The 18346-nt window shown below is 40.9% G+C and overlaps 1 protein-coding gene across 2 annotated transcripts in view; it reads left to right on the top strand.

Moving 5' to 3' along the window:
• BABAM2 (BRISC and BRCA1 A complex member 2) overlaps positions 1-11186 on the top strand; it is a 172846-nt gene extending 161660 nt beyond the window's left edge. For both annotated transcript variants that reach the window (XM_065058171.1, XM_065058172.1), the window contains exon 12: positions 7393-11186. In XM_065058171.1, the coding sequence (XP_064914243.1) occupies positions 7393-7456 (64 nt within the window). In that variant the 3' untranslated portion in view covers positions 7457-11186. The remainder of the gene's footprint in view (positions 1-7392) is intronic.
• Positions 11187-18346: the final 7160 nt, after the last annotated feature.

The raw sequence follows: 18346 nt of genomic DNA on the forward strand, positions 1-18346 counted from the left end.
AAAAATAGCAAAGAGGTTTAAATGTCTTGCATCTGAGTTTACAAGGAGAAAACTATGCCTCGAACGTTGGCATGAGGCCCGTTAAAAGAATAGGCTTTCAGTAGGTTTCCACACTTCTGTGTTCAGCCCTTGTTAAATTCAAGGCGTAGAGATGCAGGATGCGGGAATAACCACCTGTCAAGAACCTAATGAGCACTCATATGCAATATGACCTAAATACAAACCTGCTAGTGGTATTAGTTTAACAATTTATTACGTTCCTTTTGTTAATTAGTACTAATCACATTGAATTAGATAGCTCCTGACAAATGGAATTCTAAAAGAAAACAATTATACGTAAAAAAAGAGAAAGGTTGGCATCTTTGGTTTTGTGCTGGTATAAACAAACAGCAAATCCTGGAGAGTTTAGAGCATTACAGTAAATATCTTCTATATGGGAGATAAATTATTAGGGGTTCCATGAAGCAAACCAGCTGGGTGTGCCTGTGTAGGCACAGGAGGACAAATCCTCTTGTCTAGCACCCAAAAGGGCTTGTTGTAGACTTTCAGTATTTTCAAAACAAGTTTTCATTGTGTCAAGACAAGTTGCAACAAGAATATAGAAATACAGAGGCACGCTACACACGTGTGTGTACTCCATGCAAAAAGACTTTGTTCTTCAAAAAGTGAAAAAACAGGTGACATTGATAAAACGTAGAGAAGCTCTTTTATAATTCTAATATGGCTATGCTGTTGAAATAATGTATGTAACAAGATTTTACTGCACGGTGTCAGCATAATAATACTAGCCTGGGAGGAATAGGTCAGAGACCTCAAGAAGCCTCAGGCTGTCCTTTACTCTGGCCTACGCCCTCCTCAGTTCCTGTTTTCACCTAATTTAATTGGAAGAGGGGAGAATGTTGCTCTTCTAGCTAATTTATGAAGATCATTCATCTCTGGACTGGACTTTTGTCACATTCTGTGGATTTGAAGAAACTTGTAGATGTCTTGCAGCAGTTCCTTTAAGGTGGGATGCAAAATGATGTAAATCCTAGAGTTGCAGTTCCTCCAAAAGCAATGGACAGCAGTTGGGGCAAATGCCTGGGATTCTCAGCCGTATCTAATACAGGTGAAAGGGGCACAGTTCAGTCCTCACCTCAGTCCCGGTATAAATAAGTGCTTGCAGACTATTCCGTCATAAACTCACTGTTAAACTTACTGGATAATTCAGACAACAGAGGGCTGCTGAGGAGAAGGGTGTCCTAGCTACAGACCCTACTCCAGAAGTCTGGGAAGGGGTTTGTAGAACTATTCAGAGGTCCCCACAGCCAGCAGTGCTCAGCCCAGTCAGATACATTAGCTTGACAGGGTCGAGGAAAAGAACCCCACATTTTCCTGTATGCCTTGCGTAGACTAAGAGAAAAGAGACGTATTTATCAAATTTGCTAGCTACTGTGATTTTGAATACGCTATGTTTGTTCTATAATTAGAGCCTAATGTTTTCAGAAGTAAACAGTAGTCACAGCAGATACTAAAACATTTTAAAAGAATTAATTAGAATATTGAAATAATGTGTAGTATTCAAAGCTTGCTCTCAAAGCCAGTGTTAGGAGAAGTCCAAGTACAATAACATGAGTCTGTCTTCTGATGAGAAGGAACACAACGCATGTGCCTGATACAGTGAAAGCAAAGGCAGCCCTTGTGTCTTTGCAAAAAGATCCAGATTTTGGTTTGGGGGCTTTCGTTTGCCAGTAAAGAATGTGCATGGACAGTGTACACTGTGCTGGTAGATGTGTTGCTGTACTGCTAAGTCTGTATTTGATGTGGACTATCAGGATTACTTTATCCCCTTCCTTTTCCTCAAATCATCTCTTGATGGAAAACGCACTTGAAACACCCATATAACAAGCTGAAGCACATAAAACATATGAGTGCAAATAGTGTGGATGAATTTTGAGATCAGCGTGCTGAAAAACTTGGCACTCTTGAACAAAGCAGTGTAAGAGGAACCTATTTTGTGAATGACTTAGGAAAATGATTCATCACCCCATGATGAATGTGCTTGTCTTAGACACAAAAAGCAGAAATTTAATTGGTACAGCCTTTTGTATGCTTTTTTCTTTGTGGAGTTTGAATCTCTATGTTCTGCTCTGAATTTCCCACATGAAAATTGTAAGAGAAATAGAAACACCTAGATAACTCTAACTTTATTACACAACAAGCAGGAAGTAGAACACCATTGTATAGTTAGCTCAGCACCAGTCAAGCAAAAGCAGTAGCAGAAAACAAATACATTACAGTGTTAGAGTGCTTTCACCATAAATATATGTGAAGTGTTGTTTGATGGGAGATCATAGCTGTGTAATTTAAAATATTTGCAGATTTTCAGCATAGGAATCTGAAGGCAAAAGTAATTAGCAAATGGTCAATGCAGAATTTCTACATTTTAGAGACCCAGCTGTAAGTTATACTGGAAAAAACATTACAATCAGAATGAAATTTTACAAAAGCATGTGAATTCCAAGTCAAGTATGTTTTAAGCACTGCAAACTCCAGACCCTGAGATTTAGACATGTATGAGCTTCTGGAGACCTTGTCAGTGTTTTATATCACTAGAAAACATGTAAACAACAAATGTGATCCAATTCTACCTTCTTTTAGATACTTACCATCTGCAATAGCAAGACTTTCTTTCTACTGGATAATAAGGTGAAGGAAAGATAAGTGCTTTACTCTCAACAGATGTCCTTGAGAGTAACAACTGAAATTCAATGTACCATATCAAGTGTATATAGTGGTTAACTACAAGGAAATGTGTTGTTTTCTGGAGTACTGAAGAAAAATTTCCATAGAAACTCTGTAACTTGCTGCCTTGAACTTGGAAAATGACCATTTGAGGGAGCAGAAGCAAATAGAGAAAAAACAATAGATTCTTACAGTAAGAAACTCAACAGTTAGACGTGTCTGTATGCGTATGAAGATTGGCACCAGCTCTAACCTGAAAATAAAGCAACTCTTTGAACACTGTTTAAGGTAAGATCCAAGCCATTACAAGAGGGATGCAGAGCCATTGTACTCAACGCACATGCAAAGAATATCTGTGGACTTTCTACAAAACTAGTTTCTCTGTACTTGAAGGAGCATTTTATGTGGTTCTTGATGTAAAGTCGAGATGTAAAGTCAGCGTGACACAGACCCAACAAGAACATGGTAGAGTAAAGCTGGAGAAAGAAGGAACTCTGTGTTTCCCAGAAAGGAGAAAAAGCATTGATTAAAAAAACCCCTGATTTCCGCCACATGACACAGCCTGGAGAAACCATCGATCAAATTAGCTTTTTGCATCTTCAGTGTAATTCAACAGGTACCCATCTTACTGAATATTTTTGGTAACAGTCCTCTAGAGCTAAGAAGTGCATCTAGTGAATGAAAATGTAACTTTGAAACACTTGGGAGATACTTGAAAGTATCATGTGGCAAAGTGTCTGAAAGAAAAATAGAGATATTTTCATATGAATTCCTGTGGTGTAGCACACATCAAAGTTATTGAGGGTGTAAATTTGTGTGACTAGGTTTATGTGAATAGAGTATGAGAAATTAATCTTTTTCCAAAGTTCGTGTTTACTTTCACAGTTCCTCTGTACCTGTATGTGCAGAATGCTGGAGTATGAGTATTTCTATCAATTTAAAACCTTTCTAAAAGGAGTAATATTCAGGGGGAAGAGGCCCTTACTATCCAGTCTGTATCAGAGTATTGCCCTTCAGAAAATCTTACATTTCTTTTAAAGTTATTTTGTGTAATCAATCGTGAAATAATACACCCAAGTCTTGTTCCTATTTGTGTGGAAACATGTACTTTGACCTCTGCGCCAGCTGGTTCGTAGATGAAACGTACTCACTTGGCCAGTAATGAGTGCTTGTTCTGTTCTTCCTTACTCATAATTTGTGCCGGGGAGAAAAAAAAGTCAGAGTTTCCATTTCACCGGAGATTCAAATATTTTAACATATGGTTTTGTCCCATGTCAGGTGAAATCAGAAGGTTCTGAAAAAATTTTGCTTGGAACATGTGAAAAAAACCTACAGTTAATGTGACACTATAATGCTTCTGCTAGCAGTTGCACAATGCCTTCTGGAAGCAGAAATTTTAATGATTTGTCCCATCGTTCTTCATGGCCTGGGTCCTCTGAAGAACCTCCTACTGCTGTTGTGTTTATACTTACAACTCGTGTGATGCACCAGGGCCTTGTCTGTGTGACTAGATACATCATCTGAGATGCTGGACCACAAATAAGGAGTTTAATATCAAACTGGTTGTTTAGGCTCAGTTCTACAGACCAGAACATTTCTTCTCAGACCAAGCCAAACTGAAGTACCTCATTCTTTTCATGATGAAAACTCAGTAGCATTTCCACAGAAATGCACACAACTGGGTAAAAATGTAATTTTTGCATTGAAAAAGCAATATGATTAAAAAAAATTGAGCGAGTTCTAATAATGAGTAATACCTTTGCTGCCTATTCTACTCCTTCATATATACTCAAAATAAGTCTTGTTACTTTTATACACTAGCACTTGCCTTTCTCTCCCTATATGTAATGTTCATTAGTATTGAGTCTGTTTAATCTCCCTTCTCCCGCTTCCTCCTCTTTCCTCTTCAGTCTGTGAAATGGGCTGTGACTGATACAGTTCTATCAAGTATATTGTGGGGTTGGATCTCTTTGCAGAGTCTTGTTTGGTTGAGGGTGGTAATTTATTTTTTTGTGTGTGTGATAACCATAATTATCTAAAAGTTTTTTCCAGAATCTCTTTAATCTCAGATACCTATGGTGTGTAGGAGGGGGGCAGAAATGGAGGAACTTACCCTGGGTAATCGTTTGGTACTACATTTACTTCAGTCTGGACAAGACCACAAAAGATAAGGGCAAACTTAATCATGTACTTTAAAGTATGGAAGGAAAACAGTAGGCATTTACAAATTATGAAGTACTAATGGAATTTTTGTAGCGTATGGAATATCTCCAAGAGGTTTATGTGAACTACCAGTGAAATAACATCCTCTTTGAAATAGTACATCTGATCAGAATGTAGGGAGAGGTTAGATTTAGTTTTGCAGCAAAGGTTACAAGCTCTTCTGCAGGAATCAGTGAAAAGAAAAGGTGCTGATGTAGATAAAGATGGCGTGGGTGGGTGTATGTGGAACCAGAAGTATTCATTCTGGAATTTACCTAACAGAAAAATAACTGAAATGCAATGCAGTAAGCATGGTTTTAATACAAAGCATAGGAATGTTATGAAATAGGTGTTTCAGAAAAGAAATAAAATGTAGAAGCGCACTTCGGCGTATATCCCATTTAAATATTGAGATTTTTTTACAGTTTAGGAAGAGGGAAGTTTTAAGTAACATATATCAAGTCAGTAAGAAGAGCATGTGCATGGAAGAAGAGTCTGCAGAGAAGCTGTCAAAGGAGAAGGAAGAAGCTACTTAAAATAAGCAAGGAGAGGAAATGTAATCAAATGTTAGGACAGATAATGCAAGGAGAAATAAAAAGATGGTAGATCTTGGCATTGACAATGAGCAAGTGATGTTCCTTGAGCTAGCAAAACAGTGTAGAGCTGACTGGGATATACATAGGCTGTAATTTCAAATGTATGCTGAAAACACACAATTCCAACCATGGCGTTCCACTGCTAAGATCTGGTGACAGACGGACCTTCCCAGCTGGCTGCGTACTCTGTGTGCCAGGATGGACAGTCACTTCTGTGGGCACAGCTGTGAGGGCTGCTTTCTGAACTTCAGTTTGGTAAACCAGAGCGTGTTCTTCCAACACACAGCACAATCTGCCTGTGCTGTGAAGTGTAGATGCTGGTTTTGCTGCTTTGCTTTTCCACTTCTGGCCTCAGCTCCTCAGCCCAGAAATGCTTTTACTTTCTATTGCTCTGTGAACCTTTGGATGGCATCTCGTGTGTGTTTACAGCTGTTACACAAAAGCTGAGTGCAGCTATCTGTTAATTAATTTGCCAGGCACAACTTTTCAAAGAGTGGCGAGTGTTCTCTTTTGTCATCTTGTGACATTTTTAGGTGTGAGGAGGTATAGTTGGTGTTCAGTGACTGCCAAAACTTCCATCCAAATTGTGAAATACGTATCACGATTGTGAAGTTTATCAGAGTGTGTTTGTTTCAGGAGATATAGCAGCAGAGAGATCAGTAATGCAATGAACGTAATTCCAGTTGTTCTCACTTTAGATTTTTTTTTTCTGGTGGGGATAACAGGAGGAGGTTCTTCTTGCATAGAAATTTGTAAAGACCAGTGATATGAACAGAAACCAAAATACTTTTAAAAGCAGACAAAGTGAAAGTTTGGTGCAGAAAGCAGTAGTCAGAATGATGAAGCAACTTCTAATATAATTTGCCAGTGAAGGGTGTCATTGAGACATGTAAAACATGTTTAATACATGGTGGAGTATTTCAGTACAGTAAACTCAAAGGTACGGTTCCAACTTAGTTTTGGATATTTTGTTTCAGCTCATTTTACAGATTTATGAGTCACTCAATTGTTTGTAGAGAAGGTAGACTAAGTTCCAAAATATACAAAGCACATCTTAATTTATAGAACAGTGTTCTGACTTTGAACCCAAGAAAAGGAATTACAGTTCATCCCCGGTGTTAGTATGTATTCACTGCGTCTTATGTAAACTACTGCCACCGACCGTGACTCTCTATTATTGCTCTAAGGTTTCTGTAAAGAGACAAAGAACCTGTCTCCTGCATGTTTTCTGACTTATCTTCATGATTTTCCTGCTCTGTTGACTTGTCTTCTTTGAGCCTGTGGTACCACACATGAAGCTTTCTTCAAACATGGTGAACATCAACTGCATCAAAAAGGCCTGGTGAAGAATTGCTGCAGGCAGTGGCATAGTCGCACTTGGGGCTCATTTAAGTGTTTCTCACTATTACAACCATTCAAAGGTGTATTTTTCAGTCCATCATAGAGTTTATCTCTGGAGCTTTGCATTGCACAAAATATGGACAGTTGTCCTGGTTTTGTTTAAAAACAAGACCAGTTCTCTTTTAGTGAATTTTCCTAAGAACTAAGTTCTTCTAATTAACTGCACTTTTCTGACCGGTGACAGCGGTCCGCCAGGCTCCTGTGACAGTGTCAAGTTACTGATGTTGGCTGCATTAGGAGGTTAGTGGTGAGGACACTGAAGAAAGAAGTACTGCTCTGTTTAGGAAGTGTATCATCATCTACACATAAAAAGCTTGTAAGAAAGACGCTACCTGTGTATGAGATCTAATAACGGACTGAGCACGGTAACACGATGCTTCCCTGTTAAAACCTGGTCTCCATACCTGCACGCTCCATGTTCTAAGGTTGCTCTTTCCTAACCATGTGCTTTCTTTTTTTTTTTCACTAGGGCCTATTTCAAAACATTTGTCCCTCAGTTCCAGGAGGCAGCATTTGCTAATGGGAAGCTCTAGGCAGCCGCGGGCACGGAGATGACACTGGACAGATCCTTCACTCTGCGCTTGTCAGCCCACACGAAGAACTCCTGGAAGTGGGTTGGACTGTCTTAATAACGTGCATTCTTGCCTCTGAAATGGTTTTAGTAGCTTCAGTTTCTGTCAGATTTCTGAAACAAAGACATCATTAGCATGCTTAAAATGGGATATTTGATATTCGTCCTGTCCCTTTGCCTCTGCTGTCACCATTCCTTTATGTATCTACTGGATTAAATCTAAAAGGGCGTGTTTTGGTGTGATAACATTTTCTTGTGCCAGCACAATATCCTGTGTGTTAGGCCTTGTTTCCTTGACTTCAGATGGTGTAAATTGTATTTTTTTTTTCCCCACAGAAATATGGTGTAATTTGTATCTTTAGTTAACATTTCCAGCTTATCCTAAGAAAATATAAAACTGCCGTATGTACCGGGAATGCCTCATGGACTGTACGGTGCCATATTCTGCCTTGGAGCTTTGCGTCTCACTGTGGTTGTTATTCTCACAGGTATGGATATGAGTTGCACAGTTCAATTCTCAGTGCCTTTCAAGTTGGTCTGATATCTATATGGCAGGGTGTTGAACGTTTGTTGTGTTTTGTTGTTTTGGGGTTTTTTTTATGTTTCAGTTGAAAGCTCATCGTAGATTAAATGCTATGTTTTTATGCTTTGTTTTTATTTCCAGTTGTACATTTTGGGTGTTTTTCTAATGAACTCCTCTTGCCATTACAAAAAAGTTCTACTTCTTCGCTACCACTGTGCAAGGAACTAGTTATATAAATCAGTATAACAAAATAAATCTCCATCACAAACCTGCAATTTTTCCAAGCAAGATAAATATTGCTAAAGAGCAAACTTTCAACAAAGGAATGAATGATGTCTTGGAAAATAACTGATGAAATAATGTAGGGCTATAGGTATTTAGCTTTAGTTCAACATGTCTTCTCAGAAGTAATATTAAGTGTATATAACTGGAAACATCGCCTCCCCTAATTCTGAAATGCCAAACGCAAAATCCCATTTATTCATCCTTTCTTTCACGCTTGTGTCAGGCGCACCAGTTGGGGCTGACTGTCACGATGTCACTTCCTACATTAATTTGTAAATAGACCAGGGTACTTTCCAGTAAGGAATAAAATTAACAGTGTATGTTGCTTATAAATGGGCTATGGAAAATGTGCCCTGCTTCTGCTAAATATGAGGAACTAAATGAATAGTATGCAGATGATACAGTGGCACTGGAAAACATTTAATTTGAAATCATTCACTCTAACACCACTGTCTGCTTATGCAATGAAATCTCATCAAATTACTTGATTGGCAGGATTCTCCTGCCCTTTCTAAAACTTGTTATTTTACATTGAAAATAGTGCTTTGCAGTGGAATGTCCATGTAGGAAATGTAGATGGGTTTTGAGCAGTGAAGCTTAATAATTAAGAATTATCCAAAAAAATTGCCTCTAGAAACTACGGGTATTTTTTAGCTAGTTTAAAGGCAAAATTTTAGTCTAATATTGAAGTTCTTGCCCAGAAATTAAGCTTCAAACAAATCAGAAGTCTTACTGCAGATCTAGGGAGGAGGGGGCATATTCTGTCCTGTGACCCACCCCCTCGTGTTATCTGGGAGCTGTAAAGGGCTCCAAAGGTCTGAATCTGAATTCTCCCCATGGAGGCATTGCATTAGGCTTTTGTGTTGAAACCAAGACCTACAGCAGATGTGGAGGGTCATGGTTTTATGTGAAACTGTAATTGCACGACTTGAAATGACTGAAAACAGACATCGATCAGTATAGCGGAACGATCTCACATTTGCGTTTCTTCAGGTAAAAGTCAAAGCCACACACAAGTATTCAAGAAAAAGCAAACTCTTGTGAATGGGCTGGGAGAAGGAGGGTGGCTAATGAAAAACATCCGTTCTTATAGTGTTCAAAATCTGGCAGAAACCATCTCTAGCATCTTCAAAAGGTAAAAACGAAACCCTCAAGTTGCGTCAATAGATTCCTGGACTCTTTTATAACCTTCTGTTTGATTCAGTATTGTAGTGATTGCCCCATGAACGCAGTGTTGGCATTATGTACCTGATTGTCTAAGTGGCTTTAGCTTTTTTTTTTTAATCTTTTCAGAAGTTACCGCCATTCAAAGCCTAGCAATTGCAAAATGTTGCAAAAAGAGGTCCGCTCTTCAGAATTAATACTCATTTTCAACCAAAAATGCATCCTTCACCTCAATCCTAGTAATTCTGGACAAAGGACTGCTTTATTATTAAAGAACTAAGAATTTTAGAAACCATGTAAGAAAAGACTTGGAGGATGTAAAAAGCCTAAACCAGCAATTCCTCATCTTGAATTCAATAGTTGCACCAACTTTTCACTAGTATATACAGAAACGAACAAATGGTTTGTCTAATTTTACATCACAGAATCACAGAATGGTCGGGATTGGAAGGGGCCTCTGGAGATCATCTCGTCCAACCCACCTGCTAAAGCAGGTTCTCCCAGAGCAGGTGGCACAGGAATGTGTCCAGGTGGGTTTTGAATGTCTCCAGAGAAGGAGACTCCACAACCTCTCTGGGCAGCCTGTTCTGGGGCTCTGGCACCCTCAGAGTACAGTAGTTTTCCCTCATATTGAGATGGAACCTCCTATGGTTCAGTCTATGCCTGTAGCCCCTCATCCTATCACTGGGCACCACTGAAAGGAGTCTGATCCAGCCTCTTGACACCCACCCTTGAGATATTTATAAGCATTGATAAGATCCCTCTCAGCCTTCTCTTCTCCAGGCTGAACAGACCCAGCTCTCAGTCTCTCCTCATAAGAAAGATGCTCCAGACCCCTCATCATCTTCGCAGCCCTGATATCATGCTACAGCTGGTAATGTTTAAAAAAAAAAAAAAGGTAGAAGTTGAGAAACTGAACTGTTTGTGTCTAAGATAAAGTCTGCAAGTTTGACAGTTTTCAGATTAGAAGAAAATGCATTTTTCTTACACTCAATGAACATATACCTTATTTCAAAACCAGCCTTGCGCTCTCTGACCTCCACAGTATTTTATGGAGCCCTTCCTGATAGTTCTCCAAATGATGTTTCGGGGGTGGTAGCACTACACATGGGGTATTGGGACGAAAGACATGAAAATGAGTGAGCTCTTCAGAAGGAGCATTACCATATAAATTCTACATCAGAAACAAGAGTCGGCTTGAATAATTTTATATCGAATCAAGTATTCATTGAAGGCAATCAAGTTAGCCACAAAAGTTTTAATCTAATAAATTGGAGTTATTTCTGTTCTCTCCTGTTTTATGGTAATATCCATTGTGACCAGTTTAATGGCAGTGAGACTTTCAGCGCTTGCTTTCCTGTTACGTGATATATGCCCTTACAAGGAGTAGTCAGAGCTAGGCTAGTTTCTTTGGTTTATGAGAACCACAAAACACAGGAGAAAAATAGCGATTGTTACAAACATATCAGCAAGCCTAAATTCTACTCTGTCATAATTTGTATTTAAAGAATGCAGTGAATCTCTACTTACTAATCTCTATTAATGCATAATTTCCAAAGGTCCTTAAAGTGCAAACTTCAATCAAGCCTTTATTCGTCCACGTACATAATCCACTGTGCTAGAAGTTATACCAGGTCTTTCAGATTGAAAGTTATATGTTTTGTGAACTTGCTGGAAAGACTGGAGAAAGAGCTGGAAGAACAAAGAATAGTTAACTATATCATATGTAGTTTGGTTTTCATTGATCTTTCTGTTGTGCTGGTCATTGCTTTGTTGATCAGTGCACTTTGTTTGCTGAATCAGCAATGTTTTTCAGTACCATCGGTATCCTTGAACATCTTCCTGTTCATATATGGAGTAGACTTGACTCAGTTTTTGAAAATAAATCATTGCTAGAATTAGCATGGATTTCCTACGCATTGTTAGATCCTCGCTAGGCGTGTTTCTCTCTGTGTTTTCATCCTGTCTGGTGTTTGCAGCAATCAGCATCTTTGGTGAGTCAGTTGGGAGACAAGATTTAGCAGTGGAGTGCGGTACCTTAAGTCTTACCAGAGGTATTGTACACAAAGAGGCTTCTTATCGGGGCAAGCGGGGAGTAGGTCTGGTTAGCCACCATCGGGCAGTGCTGCCTAATATCAGGCCAGGGGTTTGGCAAGGGTCAAAATCCTGTTTAAGTGGTGAGCAGGAACTGCTACTTGGGCATCCTCCTCCTGTGTCAGGAGGAATGGAAACCTGTAGTAGCATGTGAGGGTCACTCCTGCAGGTGTGGAATACATTTCTAATACCAGATCTACATGGCGGTTGTACCTGGAGGTGAAGGGGCAGTGTCCTCTGTCAGTGGAGACGGGGAGTTTCTCACCTTTCCAGCTCTGTGAGACGGGTGTGCAGCAAGCTTTGGACGCGGCTTCTGGCCACGGCTGTTAATTACAGCGTGCTGTCCCTGCCTGCCAAGCAAATGAAGCCTGTGACCAGACCGACCTGCCAGTGAACGCTCTTCCCTTAAATTACTTACGTCTCTGTAATTGATGTATTGTAATACTCATTAAACCTAAAGGTTATGCTGTTTCTTACTTCTTACATGTTACTGAAAATCCCTTCAGTCATCTCCTTTTCAGTTTTTATTTTCAGGTGTCTGTAAGATTCTTGTTCTCGGACAATTTTGTTACTGCTATTTTTAGCAAGTTTGAGGTTTATGTTTCAACAAGGCAACCACTCAAGTGTGTGCAGACATCATAGGGACCTCCATTAAGCATGGAATGATTTGATGTAAAAATAATCAGTCTTACTGTAAAAACTGTCTTTTATTTATTAAGCTAAATATTGTATTCTTCATAAGAGAATAATATTGAGAAGATATTTATTGTTACTGAGAACAAAGAGGATAATCAATGTTGCTGGTATTGGCTACATTTTTTGCACCAAATCTTCGTTTGATTTGCATCTTAGCAGCAGCAGGGGGAAAGTGTATTCTCCTTTCCTGAAGGAAGCCTGCACCTAAATAAACCATTGATCAGGCTATATCTTTTCCTGTTTGTACTTTGAAACAATAGGGTTTGTCCCTGTGGGCAAAGCCAGTAAAAGTCTGAACAATGTACATCAGCAGTACAGGGGTTTTTTAATATGTTTTTTATAGGTTTCTGTAGGTTTGGATAATAATTTGAAACCTTGCACTGGAAGAAGGTAAACAACACAAATATCAAAAACATGCAAGCAATTTTAGCTACGTAAGAAATAGGACTAGCAGTCTAATGCTCTGTGAGAACTCAAGGGTTCTGCCATTTATTTCTAAGCGTGTGGCTTGAAAAGCCATGGCGTGCAGGTGATTTTAGTACCACTTTTCCTATTTTATTCCCTGTCTTACATTTAAAAGCTCAATTCTTGGTTCCAAGGCACTGCACAAACACCATTTTGTTAAAATGGTGGTTACCAAGCAAAGAGGCAGGGGGGAAACTGGAATCAGCTGCTGAAAATAGGCCCTAAATCATCAAGAAATCAACAAAGGAAGCAAGGTTTGGCGGCTGCCCTGCCACTTGCTGAGTCTACAATATGGGCCTTCAAACATGTCTCCAGTGCAAATTAAAAAAAAAATACAGGAGGTTTTTCTTGCAGCGCTAAAGAATAAATACAGTTTTAGACAACAGGAAGTAAAGCAAGCGTTTAATTGCGGGCACGAAAAGCAAAATACACACTAGAAGTCTAATGTTATTTGTGCCTACAGCTCTCTGCATTTCTCCTGTCACCAGAGAGGGTGAAGAATTAATGCCTCGTGCTGCAGCTGCCCGTGGTGAAAATTGATCCTTGGGGTGCTCCGTGTTTTCATCAAATTCTATTTAAACCCTAATGATACTTTTTCTATCCCTGAGGATGGCAACGCAGTACCAGAGAAAAGCAAATCCAATGCTATCAGGGGTTTCTGTTCCACTGCTGCTCAGTTTCAAACCCTTGATTTGGGTGGGGCGAGTGCTTTGTAAGCCATCAAGTCTGCCAGCAAACAGGGTACGTTTTATTTCCTTGGTGTTTATTCCAAATTATTCAAGCTGTTTATAATTTGACATCTTGTTTCTTTTATTCCACTGTCCCTTTCAGCACAAGTTTTTTAGTACTTGTTTAAAAATCAGAGCGCTGAGGTTATTTGTGTCTCTTGAAGGAGCTGTAGCACTGGTGTCAGCAGCATCCAGGTTTTCATCAGAGGATCAGCAAAATAGCCTCCATCGTTCTATGTAGCTGACTCGGCTACCCAGGTTCCCCTCACTCCCACTCTGTGAGATCCCAGCTGCAGGAGGTAACCTGCTTTGGTTGCTCGTCAGCTGGTTCTGGGCTCAGTTTTGCACCCGAGAGAGGAGCTGTGCCAGAGGGGAATGCCACCCTGCTGCTGCTGCTGAAGCCGGGCATTTCGTCTGAACGCCTGGATAGGAAAAGGCAGCTGCAAAATCCAGCTGCAACTCAAATACAGCCCTGCCAGCTAAGGGTGATTTCTTGTGTGTTTTGGCCAACTGAGCCTGCTCTCTGTTTGGCTGCCTCTGTTCTGCTGGAGAGTGGATACTGCAGAAAACTTTCTCCTTGCATCGGCAGATGTAGAAGCACGTAAAAGGTTCAGGGGCCATCAGCAACCAGCTTCCCATCTGAACTTTTCTGTCCTTGTTATGAGAAGGGGAAGAAAAACATCCAAATAAAAACCTGTATTATTGAAACAGCTTGTTTCTTACATTTCTTCAGTGCTGTGGCTTGTTTCAATGGTGGTTTTATAATTGCTTTCTGTTGAAAGATAACCACGGCCTGTTGCATTTCCTAGACTTTCTGTGCTCATCTCCCTGTCCCTTGTATTCAGTACCTGCTGTGTTTCAGCATCTCTGCCTCCAGACGACAGGGCTGCTATCAGGCAGCCCACAGGTGAACCGAGAACCAGGGCAGCATCTTCTGGCTCCAAAAAGAAAGAGGTGAGTTTGGGTGAATGGTTTGTGTGCTGTGAGAGCTGGACTCGTCTTCTGCAGAGCACACGCAGCACTTGTAGCCAAGAAGAAATAACAGCTTCTGTCTAATGGGGTCAGATAGCTAAATCGAGCAGTTTCCGCACGGTGGTGGCTGGTATAATTATACGCTGGGCTGTGGCGTGTCTGGTCCTAATGGCACCCGGGACTCTTGTGAGTGACTCAGCCACTGCTTGAGGCTCATTGCGGGCAAGTTGCATGAAAAACCCCCACAACTTGATCCTGCCTTCCTTTCTTCCACTGGATGGGTGTTCAGCCCCAGTGCGGATTGCTCACTGCAAAGCTGGGCAGATGCCCGCTCATGAGGAAAAAGGCTTTTCAAAGCAAGGCTGCAAACAACACTCAGGGGTGCCTGGTTTTCCAAGAGGTGGTGGTGTCTTTCAGGACAACGCTTGGTCAAATACAATTCCCTGTCTCTGGCATTAGCCGAGGCTGGGATACTTTATAAGAAAGTGAGATTCCAATATAATCTAATCACCTGGGTTTCTTGTGCTTGTTTATTGATGATAGGAGTATTTCTTCTTTGTTTGTAACCACCATTTTGTTGAATTTAGTGTTATTTTTTCTTATGGTGTTTTAGCAATTCATCATGTGATTATTTGGCCCTTTTTTAAAATTCGACCATGTATTCATCACTGATATACCCTGGCAGAAGGAGCCCCACATTAGCTATACCATGTGAAGTGTTACCTCTCCACCTCAGAGGTACCATGGAGCAGGCTCGAGCAGTAGGTCCTATAGCTGAAGACACCTCGGGGAAAATTCTCAGGAGGTGCTGGAGGTCACCAGCACCACGTAACGTATGATTTGTACAGACCCCATCTTTGCTAAGAACCATTTCTACTGATTTTAAAGCATATACAGGAAAGAAGTACCAGAAGTATATACCCATGTATGTGTTTCATACACAGGATTAGGGGAGCTGCAAGAAGCTGTTGAAATGAATTTGCAGTGACTTTCATGGGTTTTTTTTTTTCCTTCAGGCTCTATTGGATTATGTTTACAGGGAAGACTTTTATCAAAAATTCTTCCTCCAAAAACGATGCTGTCACGGGCACAAATGTCCAGGATACCAAGCCTGGGGCAGAGAGCCTTTCCACCATGAGGACACAGTCCAGCAGTGGAAGGGGCGCCCCCAAAGGCTGGAGCATCTCCCTGGAGATTTTTGAGACATGAGTAGGCAAAGCTGTGCCAGTCTTGATCTAGCAACTGGTGATAGTCCTGCTTCAAGCAAAACGTTGGACTAAGTGACCTGCAGACATACCTCTCAGGCAACTTTGACATGGTTTTATTAACTTTTAAAAAAACCGTGATAAAGATCTAAGCACAACCAAGCACAACCTGATATTATCTGCCTTAAAGATTGTCCAGAGGCAATAGCACATGGAAATGAAATAAAGATCAAAAGTGGTGAGATTACCAAAGTTCACTGTTTCTAGCCATTTTTGGATCTTAGAAGTGCAAAGACATAAATCCAGTACTTTTTCAGTCACTTGTGTTACTAGAGACAGCTGCATTAGCGTGGCTGATGTCAGTACAACATGGTGCTCTTAAGTATAATAACTGCCTAAGACAATTTTGAGCAGAATAGCTTGAGTACTTGAAGCACTATAGACATATTGCATCATCCCTTCATTTTTATGAAAGGTACCTTGATGTTGCCTTGAAGAAACCCATGTTTGGGTTTGAAAGTAGGCTGGGCATGTGGTGCCAGTGCTCCCTGTATACAAACAAAATGCTTCTTCAGGGAGGAGCCGAGGCTGGAAACTGGTCCAACATGCACTGAATTCAGGTTGTTTGGAGTTGTTTAGGCTATTTAAAGAGCAGTTCACAAGCAGGAAAGCGTTAAAACCAGATGAAATGGGCTGCTTTGTGGCCACCGTATCAGGGCAGACTGAAAATTGTAGCCGGAAGCGCTGTGCATGCCAACCTGAGGGTCCTGTCTGCAGGGAAGTTCGCTTTTACATCCTGACATCTTGCTATAGAAAAATAAGAATTGTTTTGAGGTTTGTCTTTGCGCCTAGTCCTGCCACTCAAGATTAAATCTCGCAGACAAAACAAGCTGTTTGGGAGGCGGACCAAGAATGCCTTTACAGTGAAGAAAAATATAAACACTCAGCCAACTGTGATTAACTATTGAATGCAAAACACTCCCTGGGTTTTGTTTATTTGTAGACTGTAGAGAAAGCTCCCAAAGGCTGCCATGCTTTCAGTGTGAAAACACTTCACGCTCTGCAACCTGCTGTTGCTGGGGGAAAGAAAGGATTTTGTCCAAGTTGGTTTTGGGGGGCTTTATTTTTTCCAAATGTGTTGTTTATTTGTTTTTGCAAAGGTGATGCACCCAGTTTCCTCTCATTGTGCATATTCCTGCCTCCAGCTGCTCACACCTGAGCTGGACTTTGGCTCCTTTCCCCCTCGCTCCGCCGGGCAGGACGGGCCAAGGTCGCGCGGCGGCGCTGCCATGCGCGGGCTCCTGCGGTCCTCCCGGCCCGGTCTGGGTGAGCAGAGGGAGAAGTTGTCATTAAAAACAAAAGTAAAAGGCCAAAAAGGGCTTGTGAGCAGTTCCTTGTTGCTCGCAGGCAACTCAGGGCGTTCCCAAGCTTTGAGGCGGCTGCTGGAATGACAGCATACAAAGAGCCTGAGCCCTTTGCGGTGTGCTTCATGTGTGCGTTTACCTATTTGTGCTGGCAAAATGAACATGTCCAAGTTTACAGCCAGTTTTAGATTTCAAGGAACAGAGAGAAAGCGGGTGCAGGCAGCCAGAGAGGGAAGGAGCAGATGCTTATGGCGGCTGTGCTGCTCTCAGTCCATAATGACACTGCTGAGTGCGGTGAAGTTATGCTGTCCTGGGAGGACTGACTGCAAAATACATCTTGTAAATGTGGAGTAAATGTTTATATGGAGTTTTATTCTAGTTTTATAATCCTGTTTAAACCAAGTGTGACACTGCACAGTCCGGGTGCTGTGTTCACGCTGTAAGGGCTGAAGGTGGAAGTAAGTATGTGGAATTGTGCAGGATCGCTTTTCAAGGTCAAGAAGTGCAGAAAGTAAACAGTGTTAATTGGGAAAGAAAAGCAGGATTATTAAGGTTCCGTCAGCTCCAGTTTTCTAAATTACAGGAGTCAGTGCACTTGTATTTTGTCATTAACTCATTAGTGCATCTTTAGATGCAGCGCTGGGCAAGCCTGTTGCAAATGTTAACATTTTAAGTTGCACGTTCATCCCTCCACTGTGCACATACATCATTAAGCCCACTAAGGGAAGGGCCGTACCGCGCCACTTCATCCCATGTTATAACATTAGTTATCAAATGAGTGTAAATTAAAGCACAGGCTCTGCAATTGTGTCTGCTGGTGTGACAGCACTGGGCATTTTGTGATGAAGGCAGAATCAGGGCTCCTCAGTCCAATCCCAAGTTGGGTCTTTACCACTTAAGTAGTAAAACTGCAAAGGGGACAGTCTTAACGGCAGGTTGGACAAAAATAGTCAACAAAATGTGTCCTGAACAGCCTCTTATTTAGGAGCCAGTTGACTTCTATGAAATGCAAGCCCTACGCAATCATTTAAATGTGGGATTAAGTTCTCATGTCATACAGCTTTTTCCTCAAGCTTGGGCTAGAAGTTCTTCAGTACAGTTACTGCAGGTGTGATCAGGGCACACCGGTATGCATAGATACCTCAACTTACTCTTTAGATATGGGGCTTTAGTAGTTGTTTTTTTTTTTTTTGAAGGACTATTTAGCTTATTTCATTGACAGTAAAGATGAAGTTGCCTCTGGCCACTCCCTGAAGTTACAGGGAACAGACCCCCAAATTAACTCTTCCGTCATTTTACCATGTTACTCTTTAAAAACAAAACAGGGTCCAAACCATACTGCAGCAGTTTCTGTAC

The sequence above is a fragment of the Columba livia genome, chromosome 3 (genome assembly GCF_036013475.1).
Source record: "Columba livia isolate bColLiv1 breed racing homer chromosome 3, bColLiv1.pat.W.v2, whole genome shotgun sequence".
NCBI lineage: Eukaryota > Metazoa > Chordata > Aves > Columbiformes > Columbidae > Columba > Columba livia.